This window comes from Haliotis asinina, chromosome 9, assembly GCF_037392515.1.
Source record: "Haliotis asinina isolate JCU_RB_2024 chromosome 9, JCU_Hal_asi_v2, whole genome shotgun sequence".
In the NCBI taxonomy this organism is placed as follows: Eukaryota; Metazoa; Mollusca; class Gastropoda; order Lepetellida; family Haliotidae; genus Haliotis; species Haliotis asinina.
In genome coordinates, this window is record NC_090288.1 from 8,021,022 (window position 1) to 8,046,286 (window position 25,265).

The window sequence follows — 25,265 nt, forward strand, 5'->3', positions numbered from 1 at the left end:
CTACGGTGGTGGTGAACTGATGGACATGACGAACTACGGTGGTAGCGAACTGATGGACATGACGACCTACGGTGGTAGCGAACTGATGGACATGACGACCTACGGTGGTAGCGAACTGATGGACATGACGACCTACGGTGGTAGCGAACTGATGGACATGACGAACTACGGTGGTAGCGAACTGATGGACATGACGAACTACGGTGGTAGCGAACTGATGGACATGACGAACTACGGTGGTAGCGAACTGATGGACATGACGAACTACGGTGGTAGCGAACTGATGGACATGACGAACTACGGTGGTAGCGAACTCATCAAAATGGGGATCATATAGATTATACTAGTCTAATCTGAACTGACCAATGTCTTTAAAAAGTTAAATAAACCAAAACAGGAACAGCAACTTATTGGGTAATTAAATAGTATTGCATACATGTATTGCGCATTTTGAAATGGGAATAGTTTCGTTTTATTCATCCTTCTTGTGTCTGCACACCAGACGAGAACCTTGGAAAAGTCCAGTAAACAAAGTATTTGCTCGTCACACAGATGATCTGAGTTCTAATCCCAATATTGATACAACGTGCGTGTTCCATTTCTGTATCCTCCCAGTAGTTAGGTTTGGCACATTCAAATAATGAAGTCGTATGAAATGTATTCACTGAAACAGGTTTATGGATCAGGTAAAGCAGTTGGACATGTGACACCCATGGTCTTATTAGTCTTAGCAGATAGTGATCTTAACAACTGTGACGATCTTAGCAATCTTGACAGCCGTTGTGTTTCAACAGTCTCAATGACCCAAGCTACTCTAAACTGCCAGAAGCCTCAGTTAATAACAAGAGTTCCGACAATACAAAGTAGGACTTTGCAATGCGGCAGAATATTCATGATATTGAACCCGTATATCCCAGTGTCATTATTTCTGATAAAACATTAGTCAAAGCAGCGACAGTCTGTCAAAACTTCGCAATGACAGTTTATGCAATTCGGTATCAGCGTTGCTGAAAGCTGCCAATGGACACCCCAAGCCCTTTCGGTCCCCTGTGCAATATATCAATCTTTGTTCGTTGACAAGCATATGATAATATCTCCAGTTCTCAAACAAAGAGGGAATTTTCGACTTGATTCAGATTAGGGACTGTGTATGTTTATACTCCGTAGTCCAAAGGTTAATGACTATATTAACATGATAGCAACACAACCGAATTGTTTCTCTACTGAAAATGAATTACATGACGTCTTACACCACCGCCGACTCGACGTCAATTCATCACTGATCTGCATATCGGTCAGGAGGTCACCAGGCCACTGTGAGGTCATTTCACTGGTCAATACAACGATCTCGACCAATTACACTACTTCGTTGGGAGCGGTCCGGCTCCAAACTGCCAAAACGTCACAGGTGAACATTCTGGCGTTATCAAAAGCGTAGCCAACGACATCATCAATCACAGCGGCGTCTCTGTTCATATCATAGCTCCTGTCAAGCTTTCCAATGGCGTACCATCTGGTCATACAAGTGTATTAAATAAATGCATTCTCTGTCACGAATTAAAGATGGTCGCTTGCGTGAGATCACTGAAGTGTTTGTCGCCACGATGTTCTTGGTAAAGCGTTTGTTGTGATTCCGACATGAAATACTTGAACGCTTCGTCTGGTTATCTGTGCTCCGAACGCGCACGTGCGCAATTGCCAGTGCATATTGTTTCATGAGGGTTGCATCCACTTACGTGTGTTGACCCTGGTCGCGTATGACAGAATACCGACGACTCTGAAGGCAGAATGAGCCCATAGCAAATAGACCTTGACAATTTATGATTGATTATATCATAAGCACCTTTACTTAAGCTTTTAATATCTAATTGATTGCCTTTGTTGAACTAATTTTTCTGCTTTCTTTGTCCCAGGTACCGAATGTAAATTTGCTAATACTGTTTTTTAAATGTTAATGTCGTCATTTTAAGTTCTATTTTAATTTCGTACGGGTTTTTTTTTTCAGTTCTTTTTTTTTTCTTTTTTTTTTTTTGCATTTTTTTCTCTTTTTTTCGTTTTTATTTGGTTTGTTTGTGGTTTTTGTTGTTAAATTCAATAAGAAATAATAAGAAATATTATCAAGTTCCAGAGAGCAAAATCATCTTAAATGTGAATATGGGATGCGTTGAACGTACAAAGCCAGCAATGTCTTACTTTTCTCTGAACAAAAACAAAGAGAAAACATGGAAAAAGCATCATAAATTTACACAGAATTATCCTCAAGATTTATTTTATTGAATAAAATTATTTATAGTTCCGACAAATATAGTTACGTTTCTGTTTCCTCAAGACGACATCTTATTGTTGTGCAGAGAGAGAAAGACGTGTTAAACAGCGCACTGTCCCTGGTCAACTAGTTGATTAACTAATCAGCACTGACGTCATTAGATATTCGCAAAATTACGAGTCTTTATGATTACCATATTAATGTGTTTCGGTTGCATTAATGGGCCAAAATCCAAACGGAAACTCCGTAAAATGGTCATAATTACAATTACTCACTCTCAGGAAAATTTATCAAAAATAATTGGATGTTTTTTGTTCGTATTAAAGCCAAATCTGTATTTGACAAGCCCGAGCGACGCGGGGTAGATCTCGGTTGCAACTTAATGCCACAACAATTTATTTGAGCCGCAGCAGAGAGAGGGTTATCCTGCACCACGGTGCCGACAGATTTACGACCACTGCCCCGCCTTCAGTGAACACCCCTGCACTTTTTAATGCAACAAAGATTACATATAATTTATTTTTAATTGATTTATCGTCGTGGGTTCCACCCACAGCGGCACGATCTTCCTCCCAGGGGTAGCTTGCTTGAACTACAGGCTGTATTACGCCGTAGACGTTGTTCTCATTAAACGTTGCCCTTGCTGTTGTGGACGCAGGAGATAGTTAGCCACAGACAGAATGTGCTATAAAAACGCACCCCCCTTGGTCCCCCTTGTTTCCATATCATTTTCTCAATTGCCGGGCGATTATGAGACGTGCTCGTAACGTAAGACTTATTCACGTTGAATTATGGCGAGTGAGACTGAGCGCATGCCACGCGTACCTGATAACCTCGTTCTGAAACAGATGGGAGAAATATTTCAATAATTATTTCCTTGTCATTTACAATTTCCTTTTATAAATACGTGTATACTGTCTCTTGTTTGGGGGTCATTTGTCCCCGTATGGAGCAGTAATTAGCTATTTTGTTGCAGGTGGAGGCGTCAGATGAGGGAGGATGTCTGCTGTGTCATTTGGTGATTATACCCGTAAGTTACCCGTTAAATATTTCTGTTTAACATCAACACAGGTAGTTTGAATTCAGGACTCACAAAAGTTAGAGTTGGACTAAACGTCTCAATGTGTCCTTTCAGATGTCATTTCATATTTGTGTGACATCCATCGGTTATGATATTACCTAGTTAGCGAGTGAGTTTAGTTTTACGCAGCATTAGACAGTTTCCCAGTTATGTGACGGCGGTCTGTAAATGATCAAGTCTGGACAAGAGAGTCCAGTGATCAACAGCATGAGCACCGATCTGCGCAATTCGGAACCGATGACATGTGTCAACCAAGTCAGCGAGCTTGACCACCCAATCCGGTTAATCGCCTGGTACGACAAGTATGGGTTACTGAATTCCAATATTCTAACCCGAACCTTCAAGGGTATTGGGTGTAGGTGACTATCGCCATATTGAAGATACCCGTGAAGATCCAGGTTAGAATGGGTCTTCACCTACCTATGCTTGTCGTAACAGGCGATAAACCGGGTAGGTTAGTCAGTCTTGCTGACACAACAGTGCACTTAATGCCCATTATGTTGATCAATGGCTTGTCTGGTCCGGTTCGATTCACAGACTGGAGCCATATAGCTTGAATGTTACTAAGTGCGGCGTTAAACAATAAACCAACCAACCAATCAGAAGCTGCCAAGATGGGACAATCAGGTTCGGTGACTTCAATCTCTTGAATGTCTGGTTCAGACTTGATCATCTATCGACAATCATCATATAGTTTTCATATTTCGAGAGCAGCATAAAAACAAATAAACGGACACTGAAAAACATAGTTTTGAAAATGTGCCATTTTCACCGAACTCCTACCCCAAATCGATCTTTGCGTGTCAACTGTCGTACGTTTGTGTTGAACTGTAAGAGTTACGGTGATCCCATTCCTGAAACGGCTCTGTGTAATGGATCTCATGTACCCAGTTCCTGGAGTTAATTCGCGTGTGTTGCATGAAAAAAACACAGGGTCATACTCACACCACAAATTTCATAATGAATTTCAGCCGATTCCTCTTTAACATTGAACTTGGGCAAGTTTAGTGAGACATTCTGATCGCAATCTCGAGATCATTTTGTCCTTTAAAAAATCCTATTGATTATTTACGGTATTAATGTGATAAAACATGTGACAGTGGCATTGATGAAGTCATGAAGTCATCGCCAAACGGAGAGACAAGATTACATCAAGTTTGGATGAAGACCAGTTCATCATTTGCTTCCCCTCCTTCAAAATCCAGCATTTAGACCGACACCCCGTGCACGTTTTTCATGATAATTTACGACTTGGAGTATATGAGGCTTGAACCATTTACACATGTTCATGAGCCATACGATGTCGTGCGTGGTTGTAGTAATTACAGTTCCTGAAGTTGTCCAAGTGGAAAGATGTCCTACTGAGCAGGCTCTCGCGAAAACTGGAGACAATGCTTGAAAAATGGTGGCTACAAAATATAATCGACAGGAAGCCCATCGCTCATATTGCACGTGCTTTCAATAATCTTGTAAATGAGTTTTCAAGACTGGTATGACGTTTCACATACATTATACGGTAGCTGGGTATCACTGAGACGCGTGTTGGTTTGTAATATTCGCAGGAGTTTCATTAGCGTTTTGAGAATGGGTTAATTGCCGGGCTATTTGTGGCTACCTTGGGTTTCAGCTAAGACGCTAACGCTAAGACAGTCAGAGGAAACAAACCTCAGTTTAGCTTTAGGATTTCCGCATTAATGATACCTGTGACGAGTGATGGGTTTGCGTGGGGGGTAAACCGCTGACTAGTTACGTTTAGGATTCGGGTTTGAATCTACACGTGGTAAAATGTGAAACCCATTTTTGGTGATGAATGGACTATTGCTTGAGACGCACGCACGCACGCACGCACGCACGCACTCTCGCTCACTCACCGTAATTTTCATTGAAGAGCGTTTTATTCATTCGAACGCCTAAGTCAAACAGTATCTATCAGTACAATCATGTACAACCATCCCATACTCGACCCCTGAAGGTCCCGGGGTAGAATAGGCCTTCAGCAACCCATGCTTGCCATGAAAGGTGACTATGCTTGTCGTAAGAGGCGACTAACGGGATCGCTTGGTCAAGTTAGCTGACTTGGTTGACACATGTCATTGGTTCCCAGTTGCGCAGATCGATGTTCATGTTGTTGGTCACTGGTTCGTCCGGTCTAGACTCGATTATTTACAGATCGCCGCCATATAGTTGGAATATTGCTGATTGCGGCGTAAAACTACACTAAACTCACTCACTCACTCATCCCATACTCCGTGATGAGCTCCATATGTTTAGATAACGTTGCGGGTTTTCGTTTTCAATCAATTTCACCTGAAAACACCGAAACACGCTTAATCCGGACTGAACCACGTACACAGGCATCAGCCACTGAAAACTTCTGATTCATGATCTATGGGCACAGGGTGATGTTAATGACGTCCTCTACAGTAACGAACCTGAAGGTATATTGGTCGAAATTACGTCCACGTGCAAAACCCGGAACATATGTGTAAATCAGATACAGTTAATTAACCGTCGTTCGTAATAACTGTTCCCAGTTTTGTAACCACCGTCTTCCTGCGTTCGTCTCTGCTATTCCTAGTTTTGTAGCAACAACCGTATCTCCGAAGTACATTCTTCATGCGAAATGTGAACGAAACAACGCAATAAGAAAACCACCATAAAGCTTGGGTTAGGTTCATGGAGCTGACTTGTACATACACGTGTAAATATTATAAAAGGCAACGCTAATTTTCCGACAAGCATGACGCCTTCAGCGACTGTAATATCTTGATGACATGGCGAAGCCTTTGTTCCTGCTTTTAAAGAGCACGTTCCATACACCTGATATTGATGGTAAAGCGTTCCGAGGTTTCAAGGTGTAGTATACTTTGTTGATTCAACCACCAATGTTGTGTTTAGTTGTGTTCATTGTAATATCTTTATATCATCAAAGTCAGCTCTCCCACTCGTGTTGTGTTTCAAGGTCAAGGCTGACGTTGGGTCATTAAAACGTTTCACCTGTTTATTCAGTGTGTGGATTTGTAATCAGTGGCATTTCATGTCTTTATGAGATTTTCCGAGTATTTTTCCAAGGACCCCAGTCTGTTATACTTTTAAACGAAATTATCATTTAAACTGTTAATTGTTGCCATAGAGATGTGTCTAGGTCTAAGAAGCTTTGTGTTTAAAGTTCAGTCGTTCGTCACGCCGAAGCATTGGGTTTGATTCCAAGATGGGTACAGTGTGTGAAGCACTTACGGTGTGAAGCCCTTACGGTGATATTACTTAAACAGAATCAAAAGCGCCGGAAAACACTACTCACTAATAATATTTTAGGTTGATACTTGTTATATATAAGAATACCCTCAAAACGACAAAACGACTATTTGTTTTAATTATACAAATTTTACAGTAATGTATTGTAACATCTTAAGAATAAATATATACCTAATTTTCAAATCATAGTTCAACAGCATTCATATGTTTTGTTGATAAAGATGTATTTATCTATTTTTGTAAGGAAAACTCAATAACCACTGTCTGTGGCATTAAGATTCCTATCTTAAATACCCAATTGAAGTTAATTGCAAATAGGCGCTTTGAATTCCCACAAAGGTGCTCATTTCTGCAAAACCCTTTTCGACTTAACCACAACGAGGCCAATCATAACAACAGTTAATGCCCTCGGGGAAATGTGGCCAATTATTGTTGGTTACGGGTGTTGGTTCTGGAGAAAGTGGGTCGGATATCAAAGGCCTGGACAACGTGACCACACGTTTTTCACTCTGGTAACATGGCGCCATGTGTGACTGAGTGAGCAGCTGTAGACTGAATGAGGTACTGATTGTAGAGATAGAAGCTGAGGGTGGGTGGGTAGGGGCGGTGTACATATATTGTTTGTGTCCAGTGACTGATGGATGTGGGTACATTGACAGCGAACACGCTATATCGAGACGATTAATCAATCTGTCAAGATTACAGTCAGTCGTACACAGAATTTGGCATCTGAGTGTGAAATGGTTGCTAAAACATTGGGCATCAGTTCTGAATTGTACGTCATTTATCATTTATAGTTTGTTTGGGTTTTTTTTGTTTTTTGTTGTTTTTTTTCAAAGAAAATGTTTTGTTGATAACAGATTGCTCTGTCCGTCAATGGTGACAATCACAACATCATTCACGTAACAAAGTAATCAAGTGATATTGAGAGCTGGCGGCGGTCCTGTGTAAGGCAAGGCACCTGAAAGTGAATGGGTTTGGTGTTACGGCGCTTTTTCAAAATATTCCAGCAACATCATAGCGGGGGAAACCAGAAAAGGCCTTTACACACTGTACCCATGTGTGGAATCGAACCCGGGTCTTCGGCATGATGAGCAGCGCCAGATGGGAGGTAACAGATTAATTACTTTTAAAGTGTCCTTGTACTTCTACCAATTTGTCCTTGACTCTTGTATGCGCTATGAGCGCGCCCTGTGGAGTAATAGATATGAATGGACATTATATTATTATTAAAAGACTATTTAACGTACTTGACGTGAAACCCGTGATGGTCCCGGGGTAGAATAGGCCTTCAGCAACCCATGCTTGCCATAAAAGGTGACTATGCTTGTCGTAAGAGGCGACTAACGGGATCGGGTGGTCAGGCTCGCTGACTTGGTTGACACATGTCATCGGTTCCCCATTGCGCAGATCGATGCTCATGTTATGATTACACGATGCCATTTAGAAAGTGGTCAAATGCAACATATGTCATATTTGGGATTTCACTTTCTTAGTAAAGTACAAATTCAAGTACTTTTTTCGGTTGAGTCCCATCCGGGATTCGAACCCGCACCCTCAGAGTCAGGCACCTAATCGCCAGCACACAAAGTCAGCCGCCTAGCCCGCTCAGCCACCGCGACTTCCACAAAATGAAAGTCGGACAACTGGTAGTCTAGACTGCGTACTTTGTGTACCCCTCTGATGAGTGTAAATTGGCACGGCTCCCACGGCCGAAAGCTATGATTACACGATGCCATTTAGAAAGTGGTCAAATGCAACATATGTCATATTTGGGATTTCACTTTCTTAGTAAAGTACAAATTCTAGTACTTTTTTCGGTTGAGTCCCATCCGGGATTCGAACCCGCACCCTCAGAGTCAGGCACCTAATCGCCAGCACACAAAGTCAGCCGCCTAGCCCGCTCAGCCACCGCGACTTCCACAAAATGAAAGTCGGACAACTGGTAGTCTAGACTGCGTACTTTGTGTACCCCTCTGATGAGTGTAAATTGGCACGGCTCCCACGGCCGAAAGCTATGATTACACGATGCCATTTAGAAAGTGGTCAAATGCAACATATGTCATATTTGGGATTTCACTTTCTTAGTAAAGTACAAATTCTAGTACTTTTTTCGGTTGAGTCCCATCCGGGATTCGAACCCGCACCCTCAGAGTCAGGCACCTAATCGCCAGCACACAAAGTCAGCCGCCTAGCCCGCTCAGCCACCGCGACTTCCACAAAATGAAAGTCGGACAACTGGTAGTCTAGACTGCGTACTTTGTGTACCCCTCTGATGAGTGTAAATTGGCACGGCTCCCACGGCCGAAAGCTATGATTACACGATGCCATTTAGAAAGTGGTCAAATGCAACATATGTCATATTTGGGATTTCACTTTCTTAGTAAAGTACAAATTCTAGTACTTTTTTCGGTTGAGTCCCATCCGGGATTCGAACCCGCACCCTCAGAGTCAGGCACCTAATCGCCAGCACACAAAGTCAGCCGCCTAGCCCGCTCAGCCACCGCGACTTCCACAAAATGAAAGTCGGACAACTGGTAGTCTAGACTGCGTACTTTGTGTACCCCTCTGATGAGTGTAAATTGGCACGGCTCCCACGGCCGAAAGCTATGATTACACGATGCCATTTAGAAAGTGGTCAAATGCTGGCGATTAGGTGCCTGACTCTGAGGGTGCGGGTTCGAATCCCGGATGGGACTCAACCGAAAAAAGTACTAGAATTTGTACTTTACTAAGAAAGTGAAATCCCAAATATGACATATGATGCTCATGTTGTTGATCACTGGATTGTCTGGTCCAGACTCGATTATTTACAGACCGTCGCCATATAGCTGGAATATTGCTAAGTGCGACGTAAAACTAAACTCACTCACTCACTCACTCACTCACTCACTCACTCACTCACTCACTCACTTGACGTGAACGTCATCATCCACCATTTTGCTTTTTCGGGATATAGAATGTAACAGGAAAGGTGGAAAGCACATTCAGTGATAAACGTGTTGTAAATGTTGTGATTTCTTTAAAAACGTCAACGTCATCTTACGTTAGCCCTGACAGTGACCACTGTTTTGTTAAAGGTCACATGCAACGTAAAACACAACTTTGCAGATTCTGGTACCTTTCGGTATGCACTTACCGAAACAAATCATCAAAAATGCCAATTCAACCTATAAAGTTGAAAAAAACGCGATGAAAAAAAAGCCCGCGAAATCGGAGTTCAAACGTTTCACTAAATTCCCCCCAGCGCTGGGGGGAAAACTGGTTTCAACAGCTGTGCTGCGCTGCGTCCATGACGCATGCGCAGTGAATAGGTTCGCGGAGCTTGAAACAGCATGCATGCCCAGCGTCTGAGGTCATGAGCAGGAGTCTAATCTTGGTTGTGTACACAAACAAGTAAATAATCTACTCGTTACGTAAAACAACTTGTTGATTGTGGTAAGCAGTCACTGTCACAGAGAAAGCTCAGTGTCTGGTTTATTTACACCTATATGTCTGTCTGCCTGTCTGCTAAAGACAACATGCAATACACAGCTTCAATCATTGACCACGTGCAATTTGAACTTAACACCTATCAGACAATACGACATAAAGAAAATAAGTTGATTTATGACTCGTGCACCCGAGTCCCGTGTCTGCCACATTATGTAATTAGGCACGTGTGATACACATGACATGTTTTTATGTCTGTGGGTTGCAAACAAACTACATTCATTTTTTCGGATGACTGGATCTGAAGGAAACTGGTGCAAACTCTTGTCAGTTTTAAGTCCTGCTTTGTACTTGGACGAATGACAGATTCCAGCCACGCAGTAGTTTACCATCTCTACTGACATGATTTTTATTGGATCGAGCACAAATTCAGAGAACATGTATTTTCCAAACCCAACATCTCTATATACGTTCTTAATGGATAACGACTTCTTTTCGTGTATATGATTTTGTTTGACAACAGTATATGAATCCATACTGAAACGACGCAACAAGCACACAAAAAGAAGTTGTTATCCATAAAGAATCTTACTTTCTTGTGACTGGCTATACTTCTAAAATGCCAATCAAAAAGATCATCTTTCTGTACACACAATGAACCCTCAGCATATAAGCAAATGAAACAGCCAATCGGAAGCCGTTGTTACACTTGAGTGCATATCCACCAGCTGTGACTGGGTTCGGTCTCCCGAGGGCTTCGTTTCGGGGGAAGTAAGCCCAAGTACAAAATATTGCACTTTTGAATCGCGATTTTACGCTTATAATTGCGTTTATTTGCTTTTTTAAAAGCAGAAATGTATATTATATGTCATGAATAAGTGATAAATGTGTTTTAATTATGTTTGATTTTTTGGTTGCATGTGACCTTTAAGTAGGCTTGAACTTGCTTTGCAAATCTACAGCTACAAATCACAGAGCCCATATCTGCCAATGCCTTTGACTTGGGATTCATGCTATATTACTTATGTGAATGCTTCATACGAACAATATAATTAAACCATTAAAATTACACAAATACCTCTAAATGCATCGTTTTCAATGACCTCTCCGACAGAGAATTGGCATTATACATACATATGACGTGGGGGTATCTTTCCCTGAACATATCACTAGATTCCACTCTGGACCCACACCTTGGACCCACACCTTGGACCCACACCTTGGACCCAGTACCGAGCACATCATGTCTTTTTCTCTCTTGGAGTTGAACGCCCTGGGACCCTAGTCGTGAAATACCATCCTAATAATGGTGCTGTCAGTATATCATGTATTGTCCTGCGAAGTTTCATCACTACTGCGTGTCAGTAAACTGTAATCGTGAGTTCGAATCCCAGATGCACAACAAACAAACAAACAAAACTAACTATACTGTGACATGTTTGTTTGCATACACAGTATTACACAAAACCATTTTTCAACGAACCCATTCCAAAACTAAAATAACACTCACGACAACACAACGCTTTTCATTGTCACATTGTGTTGTAAATTTTTTTAAAAATCTTTTGGGATAATCATGATTGTCAGTCGTTGTCTTGTGTAAAAAAAACTAGAACTGTGGCTTAATTTTTTCAGTTTTAATTTCAATAGGAGTCAATTTGAGTAAAACGCGAAAGACAGAGACAACGATGACGAGCATGTCGACTAAGACAGCAGGACATATTACCAATCTAAATTGCTATTCTCCGTCCGCATCAGCGACGCAAGACCCTGTCAAAAGCTTAATAAATCTGACCTCGCTTTTCCTTTCAGAATTTCACCCACCTTGACAAAGTTCCATCAATCTCTTTCCTACTTTCTGGACCAGCAGCCCGGCAACAATGTAACGTCTTTCAATTTTCAAAAGATTAATTTTCGAGGTGAACAGAGCATTAAGCCTCGTGTTGGTTTGCGAGCGTATCAAGGGACTCTCCTAATGAACGCCGTCGCTCCACGGGACATTCGGAACATACTGAACAGTTATTAGCTCCTGTACCGAACCTCGGATTCGAACATGGACGCCCTCTGTTCAAACACTGTACAATTTACTCCTGCTTATCTCGCTCTTTATGTTTCCGCGATCTTCAAAGACTTGTTCTTTCGGTTTTTGTGTCACGAAAGAAAGCCTGTCGTCACAGGAGGGGTCGTTGTTAAAAACTCCACCAATGACTTAACGATCAGCTTTCGTGTACGAAAGTGACACTATTGGCTGCAGTTTCTGGTGTTTCTTTATATCTTTAATTTACACCATATGTGCCGTGCGAGTAATCATTACTCTGGTCATAATGATCGCAGATTCCTGCTGAGCTTGGTAAAGATTCTCCATATTGACGCAAGATCAAAGATGTCGGTATGCCATTAAGAGATGGTTACCGTATTCACATACATGGCACCTGCTCTTGTGATCTCAACAAATTGTTCAAAAATTGGAGTTTTAACTAAAGAGGGTCTTTGTAACTTTTGGCCTTTGAGTGGACAATGTCTCATAATGACAATTTATATCGGATTTTTAAGGATATTTTCCTTGAATAAGACTTGATCAACCAGGGCATCCCTCCTATCCATTATATTGGGGCATCAATGTTACGTGGTTTTGACGTTTGTTCCCAAGTTGGGTGAATAAAATCTCCTGTTGACATGACATGATACTGATGGAAAATAACATTTCCGGTTTGTCTGTTATTACCTAAGATAACGCTACTAAGTAGCGTCCCTTAGCTTGCTGGATCCGCTGTTCGTGGCACGGTTTGTATTCCTAAACCGTGATGATCCAAGTAAGAATTCGTTTTCAGCAACCCATGTTCGTGGGAAGCAATCTTGCTGACTTTGTTGAAGCATATCATTGTATTCGGATTGCGTGCAGTGATGCTCATGATGTTGATCACAGGACTGTGTGATCCAGACTCGTTTATGTACAGACATACAGGTGAAGAACACTTGTTTACGTCAATAGAAGCTGCATTAATCGCATATCCAGCTGTCTTTGTCACAAGGACAGCTCTCCTTCATTTCGGCCAGTATGTTCCCCAGCATTGCCATGGTCGAAGGAACACTTCGTTCAGTCGTCTAAGGCACTTCAATTCGCCCGCTGGGTGTGAACAGAAAGCTATCAGAGTAGTTTCGAACTGCTGTTTAGGTTTATCCCTACCTTTCACATGCTCGTAGGTTTCGTCAAAGTGCCCGTGAAGATCCGGGATAAAACTTAACCGGTCTTCAGCAACACATGCTCGCCACAAAAGGCGACCCTGCTTGTCGTAAGAGGCGACTAACGGGATCGGGTGGCCAGACTCGCTGACTTGGTTGACACATGTCATCGGTTCCCCATTGCGCAGATCGATACTCATGCTGTTGATCACTGGATTGTCTGGTCCAGACTCGAATATTTACAGACCGCCGCCATATAGTTGGAATATTGGCGAAAACTGAAACTAAACTCACTCACTCACTCGTAAATAAATGTGCATCACTTATGCTGTTCTCCCACATCAGCTGTTACGCTCACATCTTTAACTGGAATGCTGTTTAAATTGGCAATAAACCAAACACACTCGCTCACCGTGTTCTATAATTCGCCTCGTCAGACTGCGCCAACCCAAAGTGTTATAAAACACAAGTATTTTTACAACAGTTTATATCCCTCATCACATGTGATGTGTCTATAAATCAAATATCGTAAATGTATTTAAAATTATTGTATAATGAATACAATGCTGTCTTAAACTCATAAAATATGTCCCGTTACTTTGAGAACGGATTTCGATAGATTTAAATGTATTATTCGATGTGTGAAAAAGCTATGCTTATGATTGAAAGAGATATTATGATGCAGATCTCGACTTGCACATTAGTATGCAATGGGAGCAAGCAAACCGTGTCTCATAAAAAAGTTATCCGTCTTCAAGATGTTCTTGCCACGTGCTCTTACAAGAATCCAGTAACGAAAAGAACGAACTTTTAATCGTCGCGCGGTGACGTTTTCCGTCCTTGCACGTGCAGAACATGTACCACGTCTGTGGAACATTGATCCCGTCATCACCGTTGTGTTGTACGACAGACTGACTGTTTAAATTGCAATGCATTTCAGAAAATTAAATTTAATAAGTCATTCATCTCCCAGAACTAAGTGTCAAACAATAATTTAATCAAACATACCAACTGAAGTGATAAATATCCTGTTGACACCCGTTACTTCTTCAGTTTTTTAAATGATTTTTAAGAATGGCAAAGCTCAGAACATTTAATATATTCAAGAGTGATTATTTCTCCTCTGCCTTGAGATATTCCGATCAGGTCAGATTGACTGGAGAGGTCTGTGGGGTTCGAACCGGGGACTTCATGGGATGCAAGAATCCTTTCAGCACTATAAGACCCAACCATTGTCAGTTGATGATAGAACGTAACCGTATGTATGCCTACAATTCATATACTCAACATCAACACACTGCGCATCGACGTCCTCAACATGTCTGTTACACGGCTGTCACAGTCGTCGTAGGCACGTCAGATAATGGAAAATGGACTTCGAGGTTTCAAATTCCATAACGTTTGGCAGCACCATGCCATTTCTAATAGGTTTCACCAAAGTGTTAAGTAGTTAAAAGAACCAACACTTCGGGATTTCTTCCCAACTAAACCAGATGTTGAAATCTCTCACTCACTGCACATTCAAATCAACTACACAGTGCCGATCTCCAGTCAGCTGAAGGGTTATTATATAAAAATCAAGAACTTTTTAATAATGTCTTGACATTGTAACCAAATATTTGAATGAATATAATAATGAAATTATTGGAAATTAACTTTATTGCTATTACCAGTTTGCGATCATTTCAACATACGATGACACGGTGATTTTTCACTAGTGTTTTGGGGGCTGTCCGGTTATCAAATAATACTAACATCAATTTTCATTTTTGACACAAAGTAAACACTTTGTTCTCTTTAATGACACAAAATATCACATTTTGACGGGAAGAGAAGCATCATGGGATGAAGGGATAAAATGACCATTCACCACTGCCATAACCATTAACTCGTAAATCAAATGGTACACGTGTTACCGCACCTAATTAGCGGTTACCTCCCTTAGCCAACGTGGCCTTGGGAACAATTCAAGGTCACGCGGGCAACCGCGCTTCTAATTGCAACGTCAACGTCGGGATCAATTCATTATCCACATTGTCAAACTTTTGTCTGTTCGGATAAAATGCGGACTATATGATTGATTATAGGGTGGCTATAAGGTCTACGGCTTAATGTATATAATCCACAACCATGATTATATTGTCAACCGATGGAGTCACGTGCTGTCCACCTGCGTGGATCCCAGGGTGCAATGGGCGTATATACCGTGATGCATTGCGTCCGGTACCCGAGTTTAACCGCGGATTATTGGACACGAGCCAACGGTAATCACTGATGTCAGCGTCGATGTGCACAATCTTTCTGCCAGGAAAATTGTTTAATAGCGGGATTGGTGCAAATAGCTTTTGTTAAAATCCAACGAGAAAATTACCCTCATAAGACAAGCCCTGCAGGAACAGCGAATGTGTGGATACATTGAGATTGAGAATGCTTCTGGTTCATGTTTCATTGAGCTGGTTTCGGTACAACGGGGACTACTTTCTTGAATGAATCCATCATCATAATCATCATGTATTATCACCGAAGAGCTTCCCTGTCAATACATTACGTTGGCTATTAAACGTGGTAATGTGATAAGTCGGGGTTTAATGATTAGTAACAAAAAGTAGATAATGACAGTCAATAATGACGTCAAGCTATGGACAAAATCTCCAAAGGTATTCCAGGCTGATTCTCATTGTTTTGTGAGAATTATGTCTCTTACTAAGAAATGAATGGCTACCTGTTAGAAGTGCGCGTTAAACTGTTTTCCCACCTCGCGGTCACTTGTGTCGTGTTCTCCCCAAAGCCCTCAAAATTAAACCGAGGGATGTCTCTGTGCGCTTTGAGAAAGGTATCCATGGTGGAATTGTGCCACAAAAATGCTGTATTATACTGGGATATTGTTATATAAGCATTCAAGTGAAACCTGTTTGTTGCCATGGCATCGTTTCGGAAATTCTCATGACTGTAAGAATATGTAAATAGATTTAAGCGCTAAAGAATCTGTCATTTAGAATGATGACATCAACTCGTTTAATGAACTTTGAGATTTAAGATGTTGTGTCGCAATAAATATAACAGTTCTTCTGTTGGAAACTCCAAACTGAGCTTCCTCGAGAACTCGAAAGGTCATAATTTGTCTCGAAATTATTGGACGTGCTGGATTTGAATATGTTAAAAACTAACACAACGAAAGTACCACGGGAAATTAAAATTAAATGTGTACTGCACTTAGCTCTCGCCTGGCACTTTCCTTCAATTCCGTACAGTTCGTAATGAGTTGGGGAGCACATTCCGTTGTTTCTTGTTGCGCTGAGCAGGCGACTCTGGCCAAATTGGACGGCATTTTGTTCAACATCAAAGAATTCCTTTACTCAGTACCACCGCTCGCGGCCCTGGAATCAATGGACTGCCATGTAAATTTCATTTAGGTGGAGAAAAAATCTGTTCATAAAAATTCCGACACATGTAATTATTGTTAGAGGCTAGCCTTAGACGCTTCAATCCCCTGATGGGCATATAGCTTTATTAGCCGGACCAACAAACGTGATTTTATCGATGAAACCTTGCCTAAAGCGAATGCATTTTAAGCCCGCAGCTTCCATAACATTAGGGCTTTCCTGGGGTTCCTCAGACTGAGACAAAGATGGTATGGGAACGGGGAAAATTGGATAAAATGCATGTTTCTCTTTGAGGCGCTGCATTGTGGAGTTGGGGACAATGCTACGTGTTTTCTATTAATGACTTCGTGTGGCTGTGCTTGGTAACAAAAGCATTACGCCATAGCACAAAGCTCACGATCGGGGGCTGGTCTTGTGGAAGTCTGAGGGTATTTGATGGGGGAAATGAGGACGACTTTCTGAAGACTAAATCGTGGACGGAGGAACTGACGGTGCCTCCTTGATGCCATGAGGTCATTCTGGTCACGGTAAGGATGGACATAGTCACGTTCCAGTGTTGTTATAGCAGACGATCGCAGACTCGGTGTCGTCTGCTACTTGTCGTCTGCGTTTTGACTCATCTCTAACGAGTGGTTGACGTGAGCATTCGGAGATGGGGTGTATTGGCGGACACTAAACAGTGACTTTTTTGTTCGTTACTTGGGGTTAAGGGATTCATTTCAACAGATACAACTGTGGTTTGCAAAGATCAACAGATGCACTTGTCACTCTCACAAACCGGATGTGACTCCGCGCCTGGGTTACCATTGGATGCGTATTCACACAATGTGGGTCACGTTCACGACGTCGAGCTCAATCCTAAATTCGAAACTAAGACCACTCAACAACAAGCACACACTTCCCTATGCACATAATCTGAGACAAATTAAAGTAAGCCGTCATTCCTCTCAGGCGTTTGTCGTGAGGTTCTCCTGCATGTCTAGTGGACGTCATTTACGCCAAGTTGCAAATTATACCACCTGCATCCCTTTGAATTCCGCCCCGCGTTTTACCTGAAATACTGAAACGACTGTACGTAACTCCCTTCTTCCTATCACCAACTGACCCTTGTCAAACTGTCGCTCATCACTCATCCGACCCACTGAGTTCCCTCAGCCATTTCACTCAACCATCCCCCTTCTCACTCACCTAGTCGCTACTGGTGCCTCTGGCCCAGGCCTAGCTTAACCCGTCAATCTTAGCGATATCTGCACCCCTACCTTGGCTATACCCACACTCCGACCATGGCGTTACCTGCTGCCCAACCTTGGCTATACCTGCACCCCAACCTTGGCGATGCCTGCAGTCAAACCTTGGCGATACCCGCAGCCCAAGCTTGGCTATATCTGCACACCAACCTTGGTTGTATCTGCATCCAAACCTTGGCTATACCCGCACTCCGACCTTGGCGATATCTGCACCCTAACCTTGGCGATATCTGCACCCCAACCTTGGCGATACCTGCGCCCCAACCTTGGCGACACCTGCACCCCAACCTTTGCGATACCTGCACCCCAACCTTTGCGATACCTACACAGCAACTTTGCGATACTTCAAATGCTAGACTAGGAGACATCATCACCGCTAACCTAGACAATAGGCGTCAGCGAAAAATCAGATCATACTTCACTGCTACCCAAGGTGACTTTTCATCCCAACCCAAGTGAAACCATTCGTAACTACTCGTCTGCAAGAAGACTCGTACCCCTCTCGTACTCCATTACTGCCAAGAATCGTGCAAACCAATCGAATCGCGCGTCGTAAAACGCATTTCAAAACATGAAACTGTCGGAACCGTTGAACTTTGAAACTTCGCTAAACTATACCAAGCACAATTTAAGCATAAGCTTTGAGCTAAAGGATGAAGAACTTTCAAAAGTGAAACATATTTGTAAAGGGAATGACCGCATTGCTGTTTTGCACACGGGATGTAGGATATTCTTAAAGCCATGTTTGGAAATTCAGAGTTATCTTTCCTTGATAATTTAATAAAGCCCGTTTGCGCTCAGACAGGACCCAGACGTAAACATGGCCACAAGAGGGGTACGAGACGCCATCCGGCTTGCCGGAATGACACGATTAGTTACGAATGAAGTGAAACCTGCACCACTAACCCCATTCTCTTCCCACAGAGGTTACGTGTCATATCTTCCTACGAACCTCTGTTCTAACACGATCATATTTCGCGGTTCTCATAAAATCCGCTAGCGGCAACAGATTTATCTCCCTTTTTTTCTGTTCAGTCAGAACACGTGATACATCGACCTAGATTAAACTTGACAAATGCAAGCAATGTGGAGAAACAAATATGACATGACTTAGTTCTGTCTAGAAGAAACATATGAGTATTGCGCTCACAACCGGAAATTACTGAGATCTTGCGAACGATCACTTTTGAAACAAGGTGGCTGATTGCACTACTAAATCTGATTGCCTCCAATCACGAGTCTTGAACACTCGCACCATGAAAGAGTCGTATTAGAACAGAGGAATATATGACAAGTAACCACTGTGGGAAGAGAATGCACTAACCCTAACAGTAGGGAAAATAACGGTTGTATTGGGATAACAGATAACTGACGGATAACTCACTGAATGTTCAAACTTTTAACACTCGCCCCTTAATCTAAAGGACAGTGCGTCGACCCCGAGTGTGTAAGGTCTGGGTGTGTGTAAGGTCTGGGTGTGTGTTACTTTGTTTTAGTTTGGTGGGAGTGCATGTTGTCTGCTTTAGGTAAAACTACCAATTCTGCCATCATAGTGCGTCTCGCTCGTGAGAATCAAAGAATGACAAGATATTTGCAGAAAATTATTTTTTCACTATCCCCGGATAGATAATCTTGCTTTAACAGAACCAGTTCCCAAGGCATGTGCCAAACGCATCATTCTTTAGGTGCGCCTGGTAGCACAAATCGGTCTTCATGGAGTCGATCACCGGTTTGTCTGGTCCAACTTCATTCGACGGTATGTCCTCAGCTGCCTATTAGAAGCTGACGAAAATAACCGTGGTCAGGCTTTGTGATTTAGTTGATTAGTTCTTTTGTATTCTAATTTAGTGGATCATTGCTCATACTATCGATCACTGTGTTCTCTTTCAGAATCGATTATCTACATGCTACTGGAACAATTGCTGAACCTGACGTTAAACAATATGTACATGATATACCAAGAAAACTGCCCACCCCCTGTTCATTACTGAACAGGCGAATGTGGAGAAGTCGAGTAGTCTAAACATTCGCTCATCACTGGGGTTCGACACCCTCATGGGTACAACGTGTATACCCCAATTCTGGTGTCCCTGGTGGGAATTGTTAAAAGCGGCATAAGATCATATTCACTCGTCATTAACGTTTATTCCAACCGATACGCATTATCGATCTTGCAGTACGCCATGTGTAACGTACCTGCCTGTCCATCGAGTCGTTTTGAGACGGGTTTTCTTCTCAAGGGACAGTAGTCTAGCATTGTAGGGTGCTTGTCATGCCACGTTATATCTGCCTTGTATCCGGTAACTGATCAGTCTGAGCCCAGGTTATCTAGCAGAAAATTGAGATCCTTTCAAGAACAAACGACTCGAATTTAATTCCGATACCTTTTACATCATGCCGGATCTGGTCCGGCGCAACGCGCTGAAAACAATGGCGGTCTTTTTGTATATTTTCATATAAATCAAATTCAAAACCTCTTTGTTCTGCCGGATCTTTTGAATCCTCTTTTCCGATCTCATTTATCTAGAGTCAATTGCAAAACAATAAAGAGAATTTTTCTTTTGTAGTTAGAAAATTGGCTGGCACTATTTTGCGTGCGCATGTACATAAATCAGATAATATGTCATGCGGCTTGTGTGAGGTTTGGTGTAAGGTTACATTTCGTAATTGTGTTGACGAGCGAAACCACGAATGATGGCCAATTGAAATTATCTTCTTCCATCCCTTTTCTCCCCAATTAGCGAATTCGTTTTAATTGATGATTCGGTTGCAGAGGAGGTTTTCAAATTAGGTTTAGGTCTTACAAGTTTTTAGCTTAACAAAGACAATTGTCCGTATCACTCTGATTTTAGACGCCATCGAAAGGTGTGTGACTTTTTTATGCCTTTTACACACGCAGTCATCTTCATTTGCTTCTAATTTTAGCTCCAGCTCAGAACATAAATACAATATTTGACCGTAATGTGTATCTTTGTTAATTAATTAAAACACTATATTTTTCAAAACACGACATTTTAATTCAATACATGTGATTACTAGCAATGTGATGCAGCGACGAATCACGTGACGTGACAATGGTTATTTTGAAAAGTTAATATAACAATAAATTATTTCCTAGGATAGGAACAGCCACAAAGTAAGTGTTTCCTGAATATTTTAGGAAAACAGTTTTTACAACCAGGTCTCACACAATTTAAAACCATTTTAAAAAATACTTGAAACGGGTTTTTTTTGTTCTGACTGGCTTCGGGGTGAACAGAACAATATAAACCTTAATTTTGTAAAAGCGATTAATTATTTTTGTAATAAATAACACGTTAAGGATGCGTGATGACAATATGTGGCTAAATGGAACGAATCGAAATTAAAATTTTTTTAAAATCACAGGTGAAAGTGCTATATCTTCCAATAAATAACCGCATCATCTCATGAAATGTCATCAAAGGACGATGATTACCTTTCAATGATATATTGTTCGGAGCACAGTTTAAAAGACCCCACGCTGTGAAACATGACGCGGCTTGTATCACGTGACTGGTTGCGCAGCTCGCTTTCTTGTGCAGGCTGATTCAAAACGAAACCAAACCCTCGTCCGCTCAATTAACTTAATCTTGTATCGTTCCAGTTCCACTCAGAGAACACGATTGTTTTGTTTTAAAAATGTTAAATGGTGTTCTACGTGAATTTATTTTATGGAAGCCATCGATAAATTATGTTTGTGTTTTAGACATGATAATAATAGTTATTGGATAACTGACGTGAACACCAGTCGTACAATTATGACGTAGTTTAATCACGTGACGGAACACATTAGGAGGTACAACTATGGTGTTAAATTCAATTACCCGTATTAATACTTGGTTCCACTTTCTGCCGAGGTTGACTTCTGTAACCTATAGTCGTACAATGGCCTGAGGCACACTCCTTTAAAAATCCCCGCCCAGTGCGTTTTCACACCGACACACCTCTACCCAGTCCGGTACAGATGCATTCCATTCTTCTCCGTCTGCCCACAAGACGCACTCAAAACCCATTGAACCCCATACTAACCCTTCTAAAGACCACTCCGTTACGATGTGTTTCAAGCACCTGCACAAGCACCTCTACCAGCCAACAGTCTCCTTGACAAGACCCTCCACAAATATGACTTGCATCCAAACAGCCACCTCACAACACATCCACACCTCAATAATTTATACCTCAACCCATTCACACCTCAATACATCCGTACTACAACCCATCTGCACCTCAATACATTCATACTTCAAAACATCTGCACCTCAATACACCCATACTTTAACCCATCTGCACCTCAATACATCCACACATCAGCCAGTCCGCAAATCCCATCCTCTCTCAAACCAGTGCATCTCTGTCCTGAATAAATCCTTCCTCTCCTTCATGGCTATTCACTATGCACACGTGCTTTATACCTCCACCTCCCCTACAGATCCATCTCAGTTTAACTCCTTCACACAATCACGAACATCAATAACACATGAATGCGGGTATACCACACACCCAAAATCTCTCAGGAAGTCAACAATATTATTTCTTGTTTTTAACCAAAATTGTCATTTGTGGAAAGGTAAAACCTCATTCATACACGTATACATACATCATGATCATATTCCCGCCAATAATCAGTCGATTTATTCGGTTGGGGAATTTCAGCAAGGTTTAATGTAGTTTAGTATGGTCTTCGGTCTAATAAACAATTGAACTTAAAAATAGCGTCTGGACATTTTCGGTCCCGATTGGGCAAGAGATGTTCAGTGTCTTCCTGTTTCAGACATCCTGTTTCAAATATCTGTCGTCTGTGGTACTGGAATTCGGTCTATGTAGTTACGTCCCTTTATGAGTTCAAGGATCTTTTGACAGTTGGTTCGAATCCCAAATTCGCCCTGATTACGTTGCTTGGGTTCATAAAAACTATACTAGTGCATGCTAGTCTTACCAAAGATAGTCCTGGATTTTGTTCAACATTATGGTAATGCAACTGACTGTCTCACTCAATTTGTCCTTTTGCCGCCGCACTGTTCGATTATAAAACTTTGCCAGTCTACTTCAGCCGATCTAACCACTCAAGTTGTCGCCATTTAACATCATGATTGTCTCTCCATCACTATGTCTTTCAAATGGCAACATTTAACGTTTGTCTGAAGGGTCAATCAGCGGAGAGATTCATAACGAGGCTAATTTGTTCTTACGGAACGTCATCGGTATTAAAAGTTGAAAAAGTTTGAAAACTACTCAGTTCTCATTTGTAATATTATGCTTTGAAATATATCTGTTAAAACAAAAGGTGTTTCCAGCTTAGAAAGCACCATGGCAGTTTGTTCAGTAAACGACATTTGTTTGTTTTTTATAGTTAAAGTTTGGAAAACAAGAGACCTGACAAAATACTGCTTACAATATTTCAGCAATGTTACGACAGTTAATAAATACCCACGGCAAACAAGAGATGGACATTACGAGCACCGATTCATACAGCTCAAAGAGTGAGTATGGTTTCACGCCGCTTTTAGCAATAATCCAGCGGGGGACACATGAAATTAGCTTCACACACTAATCCACTAGGCTACCCCACCGCCCGTCATACATCTATGGCATGAAGAGGATTGGTAGAATAAGATCTGGCGTTCTCTGTCACTCTATACCTCTCTTCTATTTCTGCCTCTCTCTCTCTCTCTTTCTCTCTCTCTCTCTCTTTCTCTCTCTCTCTCTCGCTCTCTCCATAGCATATACTACATTGCAGCCAACCAATCCCCATTTCAAGTGTCTCTTTTGGATTTCAGAGGATCTATCATGCCCTTGTGTCACCCTGGAAAGCAATATGTCACCACCGCCTTTGGAACGTCTGTTAATAGCTTACGATGGACGATAAGTGAAGTAAGTAGAGTTACAGGCAAATAGCCACAGTGCTTCGTTCAAACTTCGCCATCTTTAATTTTAACAGGAGACCTGAAAACATACATTTTTAATCTTAATATAACAGTTAGAGTTTATTACATTTAATCGATGAATATTGTATTGCTTATAAACTGTTATGATGATGTAACACAGATGCTGCATTGGTATTCAGACCTTTGAGACTACTTTGAGAATTTCTATTTTGTCACCCTGAAATGCCGCTCCAGAAATATTCACCATAATATATTTTGCAATTTTGTGAATCTTATTAATACATGTACATAATCAATTCACCGTCAACGTACACATACATTTGAAATGTAATCGAAAATTAAGTGATGAAATATTTTTTTGTTGCCACTTCTAGATGCAAACTGCAGACATAATACCACTGACCCATTCATCGTTGGGTCATTCATCATTTGGTACCTGTCGTTTTCATAGATGTTATCACAATATTCGCGCAGATGTTTCATAATTATGTTCAAATTTTTAAAAAATTGAAGGCGACTGGAATTGTAATCAAACCATCTCCGAAATATCATTCCAATTTGAAACCCAATTCCTGAAAGTTGATGCAACATCTCATGTCAAGGGTTTCATCATTAAGTATTCTTTTTGTCCTATTTTATCAATAATGACAGGGTGAAGGTGATACGTATCTATAGCTGGAGGAGTTGGTAGTGCTATCTATGAAAGCTCTAAGTACGTCGCACCGAAAACAAAGCCAGCTGATAAATGTGTAACAAACATTCATCAAAATTCCCACAGACAATTAAATATTCCAACCTTACAGTTCAGATGGCAGTTATTAATTCAAATAAGACATCCGATATGGCATAAAAGAAAGGGAATTATTGTCACTACGAAGCGGAAGGGGCAGTATAATCAGAGGCGTGGAGCGAGGGGTTAGGCAAGGCGCCATGCTACCTCCCCGTCCATATGCTTCAACGTTGAAGTGGTGGGGAATTAGGAGCAAATCTCGGGCTGCTTAGACGTGATTTTCGCTGCAGTTATAATGATTACTTGATTGGTATCTCCTCATTGTCATCGGCGTGTGATGACGAGGCTTTCATCTCGGCTCGAATTTCTGACGTCGACGCGTGGCCCGCACGATGACGAGGTGGGTTTTTGACGGCGATGTCGCATACAATCTTATTAATTTTGATCATTCAGCTTCGCCCGCCAGTCACGACAGTTGACACCGTCATAGTCGGGTGGATAGGTTAACTTCGTATGGACAGGGCTGCTGGCGTGGGTCGTGAAGGGTCAAAACATTGTAATGACAGAACCCCCTGATCGCCTACATCACATCTGGACTCCCAACATTTGTCGACCATGTCGGGGTTGGGCTTCATACATCGGGCAAAGGTCCTACCGAATGAGAGATGATGATGATGATCACAATCATGATCATCTGACAGAAGTGCATTATGCAAACTGCTTTCAGCAGCGGGACAGAGCAGGATATCCCTTCCCATTTCCTCGAACACCTCAGTGCGAAC

The 25,265-nt window shown here is 41.7% G+C and overlaps 1 protein-coding gene across 1 annotated transcript in view; it reads left to right on the top strand.

Moving 5' to 3' along the window:
* LOC137295711 (E3 ubiquitin-protein ligase PDZRN3-like) overlaps window positions 1-25,265 on the top strand; it is a 425,331-nt gene that overhangs the window by 58,189 nt on the left and 341,877 nt on the right. Inside the window, exon 3 of the mRNA XM_067827228.1 lies at window positions 23,646-23,739. Coding sequence (XP_067683329.1) covers window positions 23,646-23,739 — 94 coding nt within the window. The remainder of the gene's footprint in view (window positions 1-23,645; window positions 23,740-25,265) is intronic.